This window comes from Phragmites australis, chromosome 6 (assembly GCF_958298935.1).
Source record: "Phragmites australis chromosome 6, lpPhrAust1.1, whole genome shotgun sequence".
Taxonomy (NCBI): domain Eukaryota; kingdom Viridiplantae; phylum Streptophyta; class Magnoliopsida; order Poales; family Poaceae; genus Phragmites; species Phragmites australis.
The window spans coordinates 40,007,764-40,023,540 of NC_084926.1; the positions used below are offsets into that span (position 1 = coordinate 40,007,764).

Genomic DNA, 15,777 nt, shown 5'->3' on the forward strand with positions numbered 1-15,777 from the left:
AGATTTTTAGTTAACTATTTAGTTACCTATCACAGTTTATTGTTAAGATTTTAGTAATAAATTTTTAACCTTTGGGTTATAGATTTAATTTTTTAACTAACTTTGTTACACTTATAATTAAGAATTTATTAGTCACAATTTTTTACAAGTCACACTTGCTAACCTTAGATGCGAACTAAATACACCGTTAGTTAAAAACTAAGTGTATAATGTACATGACAATAAGCTAACAAAATATAACTTAAAATAATTATAGTTAATAGACCGGAACCACACGAACCAAAATGGCCCTAAACGAGCGCCCATCTCCAAAACCAGGAGCCCGCGCCGAGCCCTAGGGTTTTAAAATCCATCCCCTCCTTTTTTTTTTCCGCCGACCACCGCCGACTACTCGTCCTCCTCCTAGGGTTCCGGCCGGCGAGCGCGTTCTCCGGCGATGGCGTCGCCGCCGCCGCGCGAGCTCCTGGCCGTCATCGAGGCCGCGCTGCTCGGCCCCGCGCCGCCGTCGCCGGCGCAGCGCGTGGAGCTCTTCCACGCCGTCCGCGACGCCGCCCCCGCGTTCCGTTCGCTCCTCTCCTACCCGGTGCGCCCCTAGCATCCTTGTTTCAGGATCCCTCGATGTCGGTCGGAACTCGGTTTGATTGGTCTGGGTATTGGGCCCTGTCGCTTGTGTGTGAGCAGGGGCCGAAGGCGTCCGATCGGACTCAGGTGGAAAGCAAGGAAGTGAGGCTTCCCGACATGCCGCCCATCACGCTGGACGACACTGATGTGCAGACCGTAAGCTCCCTCACTCCTTCCCAATAATTTGGTGGAGGTCGTTTAGCTAGTTTTGCTCCGGGTGTCCGCGAGTTGCCTACTTCTGCTGTTCAAACTGAGCTCTGTGTGAGTGCTTGCTCTCTTGATTGGAGCTATGTAATGAGAATGTCGCTTCATGCTTTAGTTAGAGCTTCTCGGTGCAAACCTGTACGTTTGGACTGGCCTCTGATAGAGAACTAAGATGAGGTTATCTTGCAAGCATATGACTTCTGACTTTTGCTGAGATGAGCTATGGTTACTTCAGTATTTTTATATTTCTTTGTAGTTTGATACTGAAATGACCATTCTCCTCGTTGAAGCTCTAATTTCTTTGTGTTATACTAGTTCTTTTCTTTTATTTTTTTAAATGGTGGATTGGGTGTAGTGTTTTTTTTTTCCGGGATGATGGTGGAATGTGGCTTCTTCTACAATGTTCCGACTGATAGGTTGCCTTTTGGTACTTGGTAGCACTTTTCTTAAGATGATGAACTGAAACTGCATGTGACAATCTTAACACTTGATGACTCCTTTTTTCAAAGGATTGAGAAAATAATGTTTCTTGCATCAATGCCTTGCTAAATAAACGCTAGGACGCTGTTAGCTTCAACAGCGGGTAGTAAAAGTGTGGCTAAGCTCATTGATTCCTGGCGTGATGTTACATTGTTACTGTTAACCAAAGAGCAATGTTCAAACTATTGCTCCTGTTTCCTGTAGGCTTTTATCTTCTCATATCATAATGCTTAAAGTAGTACACCAACAGTGTATTGTGTGATTTATGGTACCTGTTTGCCCCTTTGGTTATGCCAAAGCACTTATTATCTATGATAGAAAACAAGTACAATATATTCTTAATTCTAATTTGCTAGCCGGAGATTCTTACCTGTGGTTGCACCCACAAATCTTCATCATATGCTCTTGTTAATACCTAAAGCTCAGATCTGGAATGTTTTCCTGTGGCTGTGCTTGCGTCTATGAATCTCCATGGGACAATGACTTGTCTTTTTGTTTATCGATCTATTTACGCCCTTTGATTTAGGGCAGCAGTTTGTGGGCAGTTGCACTTTTGCTTTCTTTCAAGACTCAAAATTTGCATATCTGTTTTCAGGCCCTTAAATTGAGTGATGAACTCAATCTTAATGAGATTGAGTGTGTTCGTTTGCTAGTTGACGCTAACAGGGAGGTATAGTTTACAGAATTGAAGTTTGTTCTGGTTTATCAGTGTCATCCATGTTTGAACTGCTATCTGACCCTTACATGCATTCATGGTGGTGATTTTGTAGTGGGTTTTATACGGTCGAGAGCCGTTGGAAATATACAGACTTGCAGCTGGTCTTTGGTACATGGAGAGAAGGGATCTTATAACCTCTCTGTACATTCTGTTGCGAGTAATCTACTGATCTTTAATCTTTTTCATTCCAGTTATAGAATAACTTGAGATTTGAAGGATGATTTCGATGATTTTCTTTATCTTTTGTAGTCTGTTGTACTTGACCAAGGTTGTGATGCTGATCTGATGTCTGAAATTCAAGAGCAAATGGAGGCTGTATTTAGTGATGGTCTCCGGCAGCGGATAATTACCCTTGTAAAGGTTGGACCTGATGAATCTTGAATATACCCTATGCTGCCTCAGTTTTTCTTTTCCGTTTAGTGAGTCACATTGGACAAAATTTGAAAAACAACTATCTATGCAGCACCGATACAAATACATGTATCGGTATCGGCCCAATACGGATACAGGGATACACTATTTTTCTTGAAACCCGATACACGGATACATTTTACTATTTTTTTAAAACATAAATAAGTTACTGGATAGAAAGACCTACTAACGAATCAGCTTATGACATATTTAGCATAGAAAGACCTACTCCATGAGAAACAATGCAGTAAATCTATCATCTAATCATTGGCAAGTACTCTATTTTTTTAGCATAAAACAACCAACAAGAAAAGGAGAGCATCCCCAAATATCTCCTCACAGATTCGAATAGATGACATGGCATGCAACAGGTTCGAACAGTACGATAAATTTCACAGTTGGCAAATTTGTGCTCCTTTGTTCTAATTCCTTCAATCATAATAATGTTTTCCCCTCTTTTAAGTTTGCAAGCTTGGCTGAGGAAGTGCCCATAAAATGCAAATAGCCAGAGCCATGTGAGAACTAGGTCCACTAACTAATATTGTCCTACTGACTCGGTGACTCCCAGACTTGGTTGCCTATGTGAGAACATGCCATTTGAGAACACAGAACAGACCACCTGGTTGTCGAGTGTCGACTCGGCTGAAGGAGCCAAGGAGAGCAGACCATGTGAGAACCAGGTTCACACATAGAACAGAGAGCAGAGAGGGTTAGTCACAAGATCTGGAGGGTGGTGCCGGCTGTAGGGAGTGGAGGCCTGGCCGCGCGGGCGGGCGGGGCGACTTCTGGCTGGAGGCGTGGGCTGGCGAGGCGGCTGGAGGCTGGAAGCACGGGTGACCGTCGGTGTGGTCGTGACCAGCGACGGTGAGACGCCTCGTGTGCTAGCGGCGGCTGGCGAGATGCGAGGGTTGAGGGGCAGCTGTCGAGATGCGATATGGAGGTGTATCACCGAGAGGATAGCACCTGATTAGTGGGCCGAATCGGACTGCTATTGGGTCGGGCCGTATCAGCGAGGTATCCATGAAGTATCCCTGAGGTATCCGATATTCTACTAATTATTTTTTTCTGGATACTCCTCGGATACATATCCACACCTTCCTGGTAGTATCCGTGTTTCACAGACTACTATGGTGAGGCTAAGGCCACATGCTGTAAAATGTAAACTCAGCCCTCCTCAGATATAGGTTTGGAGTTAGCCCTTTGAGCTCACGTTTAAGGGCTTAACCATGTAAAATACTGGACAAGGGCAGGGGTGACATCTTTTGCACTAAGCTGGATTCGCTTCTGTTGGTTCTGTTCTGGTTTGTCCCTGTTCATTTGTTCATTATTTTATTTGCAGTTTCATCTGAAGCTAGTTCCTCACTGCTATTTCTTAGGCTCTTAACATCTAATACAGCTAAGAAAATCTATTTAAAAATGCACCTGTAGAGGTTTGTGAGAAATGCTGACTGAGGTATTGTTACTTTTCCACTAAAGGAACTTAACCGGGAAGAACCAGCTGGAATTGGCCGATCAAGCTCTGAGCGCTATGTGCTTGATTTCAGAGGGGCTCTCGTGGAAAGACGGGCTGTTGTCTCGAGAGAGAGATTAAGTTTGAGCCACTGCCTTGCTCTTTCCGCACTTATCAAACTAATGAGTAAGTTAAACCTTCTGTTAAATTGCCAATATCACCTTTTCTGACTTTGTGATGTGCTTACCAAGTGAAGTGAATCATTTATTGGTATGCATCAGCCTTCCTGCTGTGCGTGTGTAACCTTTTTTCATGTCAAGTTGTAGAGAGCCAGCACTAATGCTACTAACACTGTGCCTTTACGCAACTTCATTTAGGCCCCAGGGAGGTTAAGGATGTATTTTCTATATTAAAGGATTGTGCAGCTGATGCAAGCGAAAATGCTAGTGTGGAACTTCAGGTTTGAAGTTTGAACCAGTTACTTTGGAATGATATGATGGTTGTAGACATGCTATTGGTGCAGATTCTCATAAATCGTTGTAATGAAACGAAAACTTACTATTTTTTTTTTATCATTGCAGATCACCTATGGAGTTCTGTTCTCTCTTGTAGTAACTTTTATTTCTGATGCCCTAAGTACTTCCCGCGAGAAAGCATCATTGCTGTTGTCTGACTCCTCATTTAGACACGAATTTCATGAACTTGTAAGCTTTAAAATATTTTTTTACCAACCACTGTTAACAAAAAATTTATCGTTGCAAACTATGATTTTTATGATTTCAGGTGATGAGGACAGGTAACAATATGACTGTTGAAGGATTTGTTGGTGTTGTGCGACTTGCATGGACTGTTCATTTGATGTTAACCCAAGATCAAAGTAGTTCACGAGACATGTCAGATATTTGGTCTTGTCTGGAAATTATCTGTCGTCAAAATGCTTTTGAGTTTTTGCGGGAGCGAGTTTTGAAAACAGCTGCATATCAGGTATAGCAAATCTGGACCTCAATGTTGTCTCATTCAACTGTATGCCCAATTACCCACGGTCCTACTGGTTGTGCAAATAAATAAATATTTTTTTTGTAAGTTTGAAATATTTTACATTCTGTACGATTTACATTATTCCTTTAATGCGTTTGCATAATCTTGCCCCCAATAAATTTCTCTGCATATTTCCCTTCTGTTTTGTCACGCTGATCTGTTGTTCGTACCAATTGTATTTTATTTAGTTGACTTTTACTGATTCTATTACTTTTCAGTTGCTGTTTCTAACTTCATTCCAATCATCAGCTTTACTCACTTAAATTGGTTTCCTTGTGCTATTGAAATCCTAGCACATTTAATCTGCTTTTATTGATCTTTCAAAATTACCTTCTTTGGAGTGCTAATAGTATCAAGATGTAAGAAGTTAAGAGGGGAAAATTGAATTAACGAGTTTATGAATGTAGCATATGCACTTCATTAACTTTTCTTCCTGATATCCCTAGCTGATGAGTTCTCAAACTGTGAGGTACGTAATATTATTTGGTTACTGGCTTCTGGGATTGAAGAATGTATATTGGTATTCTGCTTAGATAAATGATTTTCATGAATCCTGATTGTGCAAAGGTGGATGTGTCTGTTTCCCTGCCAATCAGAAGATATCTTTATTGCTGTATCTTGCTTGAGATTGAGTTTGTGCACCACTGTCGGGAGATTAAGATGCCTTGGTTACTAGGGGTGGATCTTGACATGGATGATTTGAGAATCATATTACTAAATCCAATGGGATTCATATCTGGTTAAACTATGTTATGGATATTGGATTGCGGAGTATCTGAATCCAAATCCAACAAAATGATATGCTTCAGCCCAGCCATGACAGATATAAGTCCATGCTTAGGAAGTATTTACTGAAATTTACAGCACTTATAGGCATGTTTGGTTGCCTACATGAGGTCAAACGAGGCCCATGGCATGCATAATCTTTTGGTCCAATGTCTGGTTTTTTTCCTTCATGCAAAAAGGTCCCATGGACAGATGCAAGATTCCCCTTTGGACCAGACCCATGGAAAATGTCCAATTCGGCCTTGGCTGGGTAGCAGGTCCAGCTAATCATGCTTAGTAAATGATTAGTGCATATTAAGTAGATTAAGGCTTATAAGGTAAACTAAGGGCTAACATAGTATTACTGCAAAATATACACCATGACAACACCTGTTTTCTCATGTTTATGTAATGTGCCATGTTCATGACCACCTTTTTTCTCCATGTTTATGTAATGTAATGTCTTGGTGCAACCAACCAAACAACATCTCCATAGGGCCAGGGTGACCAAAACAAGCAATCAAACAATCCTTCATTGCATCCCTAGAGGCTAGCTTGGGCTACCTTGGTCCAACCCTTGTCTAGGTAACCAAACATGGCCTATGTGTAATTGTTATGTGCGGTATTGAGTTAGTTTGGCAGGTCATATCAGTAGCGATATTTTAGGAGAGTAGGATTAGGAGTAGGCAAGTTGGATTTGGTTAGGATAGGTTTGCATAATTGAGTTTGGTAGGAGAAGATAAGTTTGGTAGGAGTCTGTTTAATGCCATACAGAGTCTGTTTAGGATACAGACTGAAGCTCTCTCTATATAAAGAGCATCTGCCCCCCTTCAGTGAATTAAACAATAAATCAATCTAGTTTTTCATCCCTATTCTCTACTTCTCATCTCCCTGTTGTTTCCTCTGTTCCTCATCCCCTTGCTGCTACAACCGAGGCCTAGGCATCCTATCTTTCACCACAGGCAGGAAACTGGCCAAGGAGCGGTTGACCACCTCCCATAGCTATCCTATCAGGTCATTACCTCAGGGTTGTGACAACTTGGTATCAGAGACCATGGCTTCAGGCATTGAACAAGAGCAATTCAAGGCGTTGCTCGCTACTCAATACTATCAAATGCGCAAGGAATTTCAGGATGGCTTCAATGCAAGTACACACTGTCTGATCTCTCGCGCGAAGTAACATGCCTCATGGATCATGTGATGGCTGTGCAGAAGTCCAAAGGCGTGGATCATGCTCTCATCATGGGTGATTCCGTCTCATCGGCAGCAGACCACTCCAAGTAATACAATTAGTCTCTCTCACAACCGACGTTTCCCCTACTGGGCGGCGTCAGTATCCCGCAGGGCGACGACAGAACCCCTGTACCACCACCTGCCCCCACCCCACCTCTCTCCAGCGGCGGCGGTCCACACATGACTGAATCTAGGCAAGATTTGGGCGGCAACAACTCAGGGGCTGTGCCACACTTGTTCAAATTAGAGTTCCCGCACTACGATGGCAAAGATGATCCCTTGCCTTGGCTGACCAGGTGCGAACAATTTTTCGTGGGTAGAAGTTGGAGGAACAGTACAAGGTCTGACTAGCTTCATACCATATGAATGGCAATGCACACCATTGGTATTTCCACTTGAAATGCAGCCGCCGCGAGCTGCCCTGGGACGAGTTCAAAGCCCTCCGCAACACCCGTTTTGGGCCGCCCATTGGGTGAACTTCAGAATTCTAGCACTGCTTAGCCGGACTGACCCTATGACTGAGCATCAAGAGAAGCAGCTTTTCACATCTGGTCTCGTGGAGGAAATCCGGGTGGATGTCGAGCTTTAAGACCCACGTGACTTGGAGGAGACAATGAATCTTGCACGCGCATATGAGAAGAAAGCAATGTGTATGTCACGTTTCAGTGGCACCTCACTACCGCTGTCCACGACATGTTTGGTAGCAACCACGACATCCAACACAACTATGAACCGCCAAGTTCTCCGTCTGACACCGTCAGAGATGGGGGAACGTCGCCGTCAAGGGCTTTGCTTTAACTGTGATGAAAAAATCATTCACGGTCATCGTTGTGCCCACCTATTCTTCATCGAGTTCGAGTATGACGACACAACGACTGGCAACTACAATTGGGGTGCCGAGGGTGACTAAGCTGCGTTTCAGCTCGAGGACGAGTTGTTTCCAAAGGTGGGGAGAGATGTTATGTGCGGTATTGAGTTAGTTTGGAAGGTCATATCAACAGAGATATTTTAGGGGAGTAGGATTAGGAGAAGTAGGTAAGTTGGATTCTGGTAGGATATGTAAGCAGAATTGAGTTTGGTTAGGAGAAGATAGATTTGGTAGGAGAGATTGTAATCGAATTGGATTGTGATGGAGTCTGTTTAGGAGTTGGCTAATGCCATATAGAGTCTGTTTAGGATTCGGTTGAAGCTCTATATATAAAGGGCAGCCGCCCCTTTCAGGGAATTAAGCAATAAATCAATCTAGTTTCTCATCCATGTTCTCTAGTTCTCATCTCTCTGCTGTTACCTCTGTCCCTTGCTGCTACAACCGACGCCCAGACGTCCTACCTTCCACCATGGGTAGGAAACCGGTCAAGGAGCGGCTGACCACCTCCCACAACTATTCTATCAGGTCATTACCTCAGGGTCATGACAGCAATTGTGCATCTTCTTTGCACTTTGCATCCTCTCAAACTTGATTTGACACATTCAAGTGATCCACTGTGCGCGCGCGGGCACAGTTTTCTACTATCGTATTACCACCTATCAAACCTTGGCTACTAACGTGTAGAAACATATAGATTGGCCACATTGAAAAAGGTGTCAGTATTTCTTATGGTCAATCCTGATATTTCTTACATAATAGTGGTCAAATTACGTTTTCAAGAATATCAAACATCTGCTTTTCAGATATGATACGAGAACAATTTTCTTGGTTAACATTATTTCTTATCATTTTATGCAGAATGATGACGAGGACATCGTCTACATGTACACTGGCTACGCACACAAGTTGATGATGTGCTTTCTTTCCCACCCTACTTCTAAAGATAAGGTTAGAATACTTCCTTGGAGCATGGTTACCCAGCAGGATATCTAGTTTCCTTTGTTGCAACCAATGGTGATCACTCTTTGATTAGTGTTCTACGGACGCAGATAACATGCTAAGTAACTATCTTAATTCCTTGTGGAAAAATGGTAATCTTATCTTCTTTAACAGATAAAAGAAATTAAGGAAAAAGCAATGACTGCCCTCAGTCCATATGGGCCACCACAAGATCATCGAGAAGATCCTGGTAGAGTTGGGGACCAAATTGGTCAGCCTACTAATCAGCCTTTCGTATCTTTGCTGGAACTAGTCAGAGAAATATATCAGGTACTGCTTCTGCCATTCATATAGTCAAATAAAATATGTGAACCTGAAAACATACATGATTTAGCTTGATATGGGTGTTTGCATTCTCTCACGCATTATGTTTGCTTTGCTTTTATAATTGTATCATCTTCTGTAACCACTTGGTACTGGCTGCTGATAATGCTTCCCAAAGATAATGGTTGCCTCAATGCACTATTGCAAAAAAAAAATGTAGATATAAAACACAGCATCGTGCATTATTCCTGCATTGCTTTTCTTTTCGTTTGTCTACATCATGGGTGAAACGGACTTCAACATTTTGCATGTGCGCACAACATTGTGTACTCGCCCATGAGTTATTTTGGGTGCACAAACACATTTCCAAATACCATCATGGTACCTATTAGAATGCCAAATTCGCATGGCTAATCAAGTGTTACTTTGACACCTGAGTCCAAAAATATTTGTCGGGTCCGAAACCGTGTTCTTAAGGTGGTAAGGTGAGGCATGGTGACCCACCCCCCTTCACAATGCCTTAGTGCATGTGGGGCAAGGCGAGGCGAGGTGACGCCATACCAACCTATAAACAGCAAAACAGCAACATGGAGGAGGAAAGAGAAAGGAAAAAAGAAAAAGAAAAAAAGAGAACAGGGGGAAGGAGAAGGGAGGGGTTGGCCCTTCCCCTCCCATAGTACACTAGCACTTATCTACTAGCCCTGATCACTCTCTTGCAGCAGTGCCACCGCTCGCTTCCATATCTCACTCTCTTCATCAGCCCACTCCTTCTCACTGTCGCTCCCCCGCCCCTCTTTGTGCTGCCCCTCAGATAGACCGCGTGCTGCTGCCCTTTCAGATGGACCGCTGCTGGAGGCGGCGGGGGTGGGGGAGGCGGCGGCTCTTTGGCCAAGCGTTGGTGACGCCTTGGTTTTCCGCAACGCTTTGTCGCCTAGGCGACGCCTTAAGAACCATGGTCCCAAACTTGAGGCCGAGTTGGATTCCAACACACGTGTCCAAGTCCAAGCGACATTTCCCGCGGTCAATTTTTTTACCAAGTTGGATACCCCAAGTCAGAGTCGGATTCGAACATCCATGTTCGTATTCAAGTAACAATGAAATAATGAAATGCCATGTAATGGCTCTATTTATTTTTTCATCCTCCCACGCAAAATTGATCCATCTAATTCAGCCACAATTTGTTTTCCTAGTTGAATGCAACCTTTTTTTTTGAGGGAAATACAGGAGGGGAATCCCCTACTGTGATATATATAAAAATATAAAAAAGAATAAACAGAAGTGGAAGAGTAGTAGGGCTACTCGGTCACGAGAAGAGAGAAAGACCAGAGCTAAAGCAGGCCAAAGAAGAGAAAACGATCTGAATGCAACCTTTAGTTTGAATGTTTATACTTTGATATAAATTTATATCAAGAAACATCCCTTTCTCACCGATTGCCGGCTAACTTGGCAGGGATTTACACGGCTAAGCTAGTTTGTATTCCGTTTATAACTTTATATTTAGCTGATTTCATGAACCGTGTTGAGTGATTCTTCAAAGTTGAGTCTTGGTCTGGTTTGGGGGTCAAGACTCAAGAGTAAGACCTGTTCTCCCCTCTTGTAACTGCTTCCGTCTGTTGTAATTGTGACCACCAGATGGATCTTTACATACTTCTATTTGTGAAATTGAGAGAATTTTTCGGGTTTCACTTTGAACCTCTTGTTTCGATGTTTACAACTGTACATGAAGCGGTAATGAAATTTCGACACTGCACTAGATGCTCATAAGGTTATTGCATTTCTTCTGAACACATATTTGATTAGCCTTGTTGTGTCTCTATGTGCAAAACTGTATGCCTGTTGTTGTCAATAAGAGGCATATTTTTTGAATGATCTCATGTCCATCTTTTTTTGTGTTCTCATCAGAAAGAGCCTGAGCTAGTGCATGGAAATGAGGAACTGTGGACCTTTGTTATATATGCAGGAGAGGACCACACCAACACACAAACTCTCGTGGCTTTCCTTGGACTTCTCAGTACTTTGGTATGCATTATGGTTACTGCTCTATTCCATTTTCCATCTTTTGCTCTGACTGAACTATTGGACTTGTCAGGCTTCCACCGAAGTTGGTGCTGCCAAAGTCTATGAGTTGCTCCAGGGCAAAGTTTACCGCTCAGTTGGGTGGAGCACTTTGTTTGATTGCTTATCTATCTATGAAGAGAAGTTTAAAAAATCCATTCAATCTTCTGCAAGCATGCTGCCTGATTTTCCAGAAGGGGATGCACAGGCACTTGTTGCTTATTTAGCTGTTCTTCAGAAGGTCTGGAATTTCTCTCATTTCCTATTTGTTTGTCTTATGTCTTGGTCAAATTTGATCACATTAAACTGAACTTTCACTTCCAATGGTTGAATATTTTGGAATCAATATATATTACTTTCAACATTACCTGCTGTTTCCCACAGCTATATCATTTTCGTCAAGTGATCGTGTTCATCATAACCTATGTCGTGGATTTCATGATTTTGAGCTGTTGTATCATTTACACCGAAATCCAGTAGTTGTGAGCGAACATCATCAGCTATGTATGTTTCTTTGTGAAATCAGAAATTGTAGCCAGACTTTGCCTTAGCAAATGCTCACTTTCGCTTATCTTATAACCCGTTAACTGGTTATTTTACAGATACATTGAGGTTCTGGAAGCTTAGTAGAATTTTCCATGAGGCTATACTCTTCCCTTAGCTGTGCTGGCCATAAATGAGTACTAACTAGCATGCTGTCGCACGATGCTACTTAGTTCTAACCTGTGTTGTACTCTGTGTATTCCTGATTTCAACTCTATGCCTTTTCCTGTAGTCTTGTTTACTTTGTCAGTGACATATTGTGTTGTAAAATGCTGTGTATTGCCTTTTTTTCTTCTTTTCTTTACGCATAATGTTATACAGATTACTGCTTCTGCTGTCTTTGTTGCTGTGATATCTGATATGTCCTTTCCTAAGGAAGCAGTACTCACTTTGAGCTGTTTATTTTATTTCATAAATTATGAACATGCTGTAGGTGGTGGAAAATGGAAATCCTACTGAACGAAGGAAATGGTTCCCTGACATTGAACCTTTATTTAAGCTTCTGAGCTATGAAAATGTGCCTCCATACTTGAAGGTACAAGCCTTTTCCCCTTGAGTACATGCATACTTCTGGCATCCTTTTTTTGGGTAGGTGGGTGGTGGCCCTGGTGATGTTTTCTCGTAATATGTGCTCGAATCATGTACAGGGGGCTTTGCGAAATTCAGTAGCTGCATTTATCAAAGTGTCACCCCTGCTTAAGGATGCTATTTGGAGTTATCTTGAGCAATATGATCTTCCGGTGGTTACGGCTCCACTTGGCCACCATACAGCAACACAGGTACCCTTGATTTTCACTGTTTCACTAATTTTCCATTGTAACTAGCTACTCCCTTCAGTCACAAATAAATGTCATTTTGGACATCGACACGGCCCCGAAAACACATCTTTGACTACTACTTTTTGGTGTAATATGTTTATAGAATACAACAAAATTATACTATTGCGAAACTACTTTTCGAGATAAATCTACGTGTATCATTTTCAAATATCCAAACTCAATACATAAAAAGTAATTTGTAGCGAAGTTTAAAAATGTTGATTGCACGTAACCCAAAACGACACTTATTTGTGACTGGAGGGAGTACTTTCTAACTCATTTTTATGGTCATCAAGCAAAGCAAAGTAAAAAGAAAGAAATTAATCCTATTATCTTCTCGCATATATTTTCTGAAGTAAAGTGGTCTAGGGAAATTAGTCTGGCGTTCAAATGCTAGATTTTGTCTTTCGCTATTGTGACGAACAATGAACCTGGGCATATATCCTCATAACTACACATTTGCTTGTTTATATAGCTCATAAATTTGTGCCTTTATTGCTACCTTTTCCCCTATTGTTGTTAGTTACTCGACTACTGTATTTGGTTTGTTATTTAGAAGCTACTATGTTTGGTTTTTAGTTGGGATTTGGGACAATTTTCTCAGTTTATCTGATTTTACTATTTAGATGTATATTCCCAAATGTGTATCTTGTTTTTGGTTGCTTTTTTACTAGTCTGTGGAAGTACGACTTTCTGAGTATGCTTGTTCTTTATGACAAAACTAGCAAACACTTGAATTAGGTAATGCAAGGTCTGATTCTTAATTAGTTCTGCTTCCTCTACCGAAAGGCTCGGCGCACGTCATGATACATTGGAAAGCAGCAAATAAAGTTTGTTGATACTGCAATGCATTTTACTACTTGTCCATTTAGGGATATGTCTTCCCTTATATGTATATTGATTTTGTTTGCCTTATCGTCATCTCTGGAAGTACAGATGCTTGTTCTCAATGACAAAACCAAAAAATGCTTAGGTTAGGTGAAGCAAGGTCTGCTTCTTAAGCTTTAAGCCCTTAACTACTTCAGTTTCCTGTATGGGAAGTCTTGGTGCCCGTCACCTGATGCATTGGAAAGCAGCAACTAATGATTGTTGATACTGCAACTCAATGCATTTTAGCTCCATCGTTTTAGGTTTAACATATGGGGCAACAAATACATGAAATACTTGAATACATTCTATGCTGGCAAAACCCTGCATGGATCTTTCTTCTGTTTGATGTAAAATAACCTTGAGCAAAATCTAACATACGATCTACTAATCTAATATTCACAATATTGATGGTCCTTCTGTATTCATATTAAAATACTACTATAATCACTAATCAGCTTGGTTTTTGTTCTATGTTGGTAGCAGGTCTATGATATGAAATTCGAGTTGAATGAAGTCGAAGCAAGGAGGGAGAGTTATCCCTCGACCATATCATTTCTTAGATTGGTGAATTCACTTATTGCAGAAGAAAGAAACATAAGTGACAAAGGCCGGAGGTGCTTACTTTTTACTCTTTATTATTTTTATTTCCTGATCTTCAACTTTTTACTCACATTTTATTAAGATACTTTTGCCTACAGGTTCATGGGTATCTTTAAGTTTGTTTATGAGGATGTCTTTGGGCCTTTTCCTCAAAGAGCCTATGCTGACCCTCATGAAAAATGGGAACTGGCCCTTGCCTGCCTGGAGCACTTCCGCATGTGAGTAGAATGCAAAATTTTTTGTTTGAAAAATTTAAATTGCTTGTTTGTAGACAGGAAACCATGGGGCACCCGAAGTTATGTATTAAGAGATTGTACATCAAACCCTTTGAGAGTCGCACAACTTTGAATGCACAAGCCTAGGTTTCATTTGAGCTGCTTACTCCCTCAAGCACTTAGATTTGTGTGACTCCTATTGAAAGGGTGAAGCGTAGCTGTACTTGGGGAAAAGTTGGTGTACATTTCTTTAACTCCTATTGAAGTAGTGAAGCATAGATGCACCAAGCTAGGAAACAAAACTGCTATCCTGAAGTTCCAGATAGCTCTCAGATATAGCTTGATTCTTGCATTGGTGCAAATACACCCCTTAACTGGGATACCTTCTTCGACCTTCCATTCCCTTTATTAAGATTTTTCAGTTGAGTTTTGCCATATAATGCAGTGGTTCTCTCAGTAACAAGTTGGCTATTGTTCAAATACAGGGTTTTGAGCATGTATGATATAAAGGATGATGATATTTATGCTTCTGTTAACACATCAGCACCTTCCTCTATCGAGAGACAGCTCCCCGTGCTAGAACTACTCAAAGTATGTCCATGTACTGATTTTGAGAAGCCCTAATGGCTAACATATTACACTAGCTCAATGTGGGATTATTTACAGTACTGAAACAGACTGTTATATTCCACTGTTACAGTCTTTGACAATCTTGCCATTGGAGACACTTTTCAGCGTGAACATTCCACACTTCTTAGAGCCTTACTACAGATTCCTTGCTTGATATCGAATGCAGTGACCCTTTAGCAATATAGACTGTTATATTTCTTAGCTAGTGTTTCTGTTTCATTTTTGAAGGGCATTTAGCATATTTGCATCATTACAATATTTAGTTAGTTATAGTTTGCATTATTTGGAACTTGGAAGGCTGAAAATTTATCTGAATATCTCTAACAAACATATAAAAATACATATTGTTCTACTGTATTCAGAAACTAAAGGCCAGAAAACATTAGGGTCACCTGTCAATAAATGAGTTGTGAGCTTTCTTTCCATGTATCCTGTCTTCATAGCAACAGTATCTTCTAAAAAAATAATGATCCTTTCTAGAATGTACTGCTGATTTGATTTTCTCATGCTTGTCAATTACATGGTTGTTTTCTTGATAAAAAACTTTGCTTTACAGGCTAATTGGTTTAACTTTAGCAGATAAGTATATGTTCTTCGGATCACTTGAAAGTTTATATGCTTTACATCAGTGGATAACTGCTTGCATGTTTGCTTTTGTTTTATGGCACACATGTTCTTCCATATATATACATTTGTTTAAAGATATTAATTCCGTGCATGAGCTTCTATGTCACCTTTATATGTACATTGTGTATAATTTGTGGTCATGCAATTCTGATTCAGGATTTCATGAGTGGGAAATTTGCTTTCCGGAATATCATGAATATCACATTAGTGGGTGTTGACTCTCTTATCAATGAGCGAACTACCCAAACATATGGCATTCTTCTGGAGAAAACTGTCCATCTATGTCTTGAAATATTTATTCTTGTCATGGAGAGAGATTTGGCTCTTGCTGATGTTTTGCGGCCGCTCTACCAGGTTTTGTACTTTAT

The 15,777-nt window shown here is 41.1% G+C and overlaps 1 protein-coding gene across 3 annotated transcripts in view; it reads left to right on the forward strand.

Moving 5' to 3' along the window:
• Window positions 1-287: 287 nt before the first annotated feature.
• LOC133922438 (nuclear pore complex protein NUP205) overlaps window positions 288-15,777 on the forward strand; it is a 33,972-nt gene continuing 18,482 nt past the window's right edge. The window contains exons 1-19 of one of the 3 annotated variants that reach the window (XR_009910464.1): window positions 288-583; window positions 682-777; window positions 1,901-1,975; window positions 2,076-2,180; window positions 2,273-2,383; window positions 3,911-4,070; window positions 4,262-4,344; window positions 4,466-4,588; window positions 4,668-4,868; window positions 8,647-8,736; window positions 8,902-9,057; window positions 10,954-11,070; window positions 11,141-11,347; window positions 12,083-12,184; window positions 12,297-12,428; window positions 13,821-13,951; window positions 14,036-14,155; window positions 14,638-14,743; window positions 15,566-15,763. Coding sequence is in view for 2 of the 3 variants with exons in the window: in XM_062367782.1 (XP_062223766.1) it covers window positions 437-583; window positions 682-777; window positions 1,901-1,975; window positions 2,076-2,180; window positions 2,273-2,383; window positions 3,911-4,070; window positions 4,262-4,344; window positions 4,466-4,588; window positions 4,668-4,868; window positions 8,647-8,736; window positions 8,902-9,057; window positions 10,954-11,070; window positions 11,141-11,347; window positions 12,083-12,184; window positions 12,297-12,428; window positions 13,821-13,951; window positions 14,036-14,155; window positions 14,638-14,743; window positions 15,566-15,763 (2,460 nt within the window). In the remaining variant the exon portion in view is untranslated. Of the gene's footprint in view, window positions 584-681; window positions 778-1,900; window positions 1,976-2,075; window positions 2,181-2,272; window positions 2,384-3,711; window positions 3,736-3,910; window positions 4,071-4,261; window positions 4,345-4,465; window positions 4,589-4,667; window positions 4,869-8,646; window positions 8,737-8,901; window positions 9,058-10,953; window positions 11,071-11,140; window positions 11,348-12,082; window positions 12,185-12,296; window positions 12,429-13,820; window positions 13,952-14,035; window positions 14,156-14,637; window positions 14,744-15,565; window positions 15,764-15,777 lie in introns of those variants that run through there. The other 2 variants (XM_062367782.1, XM_062367783.1) reach the window with 2 other exon arrangements.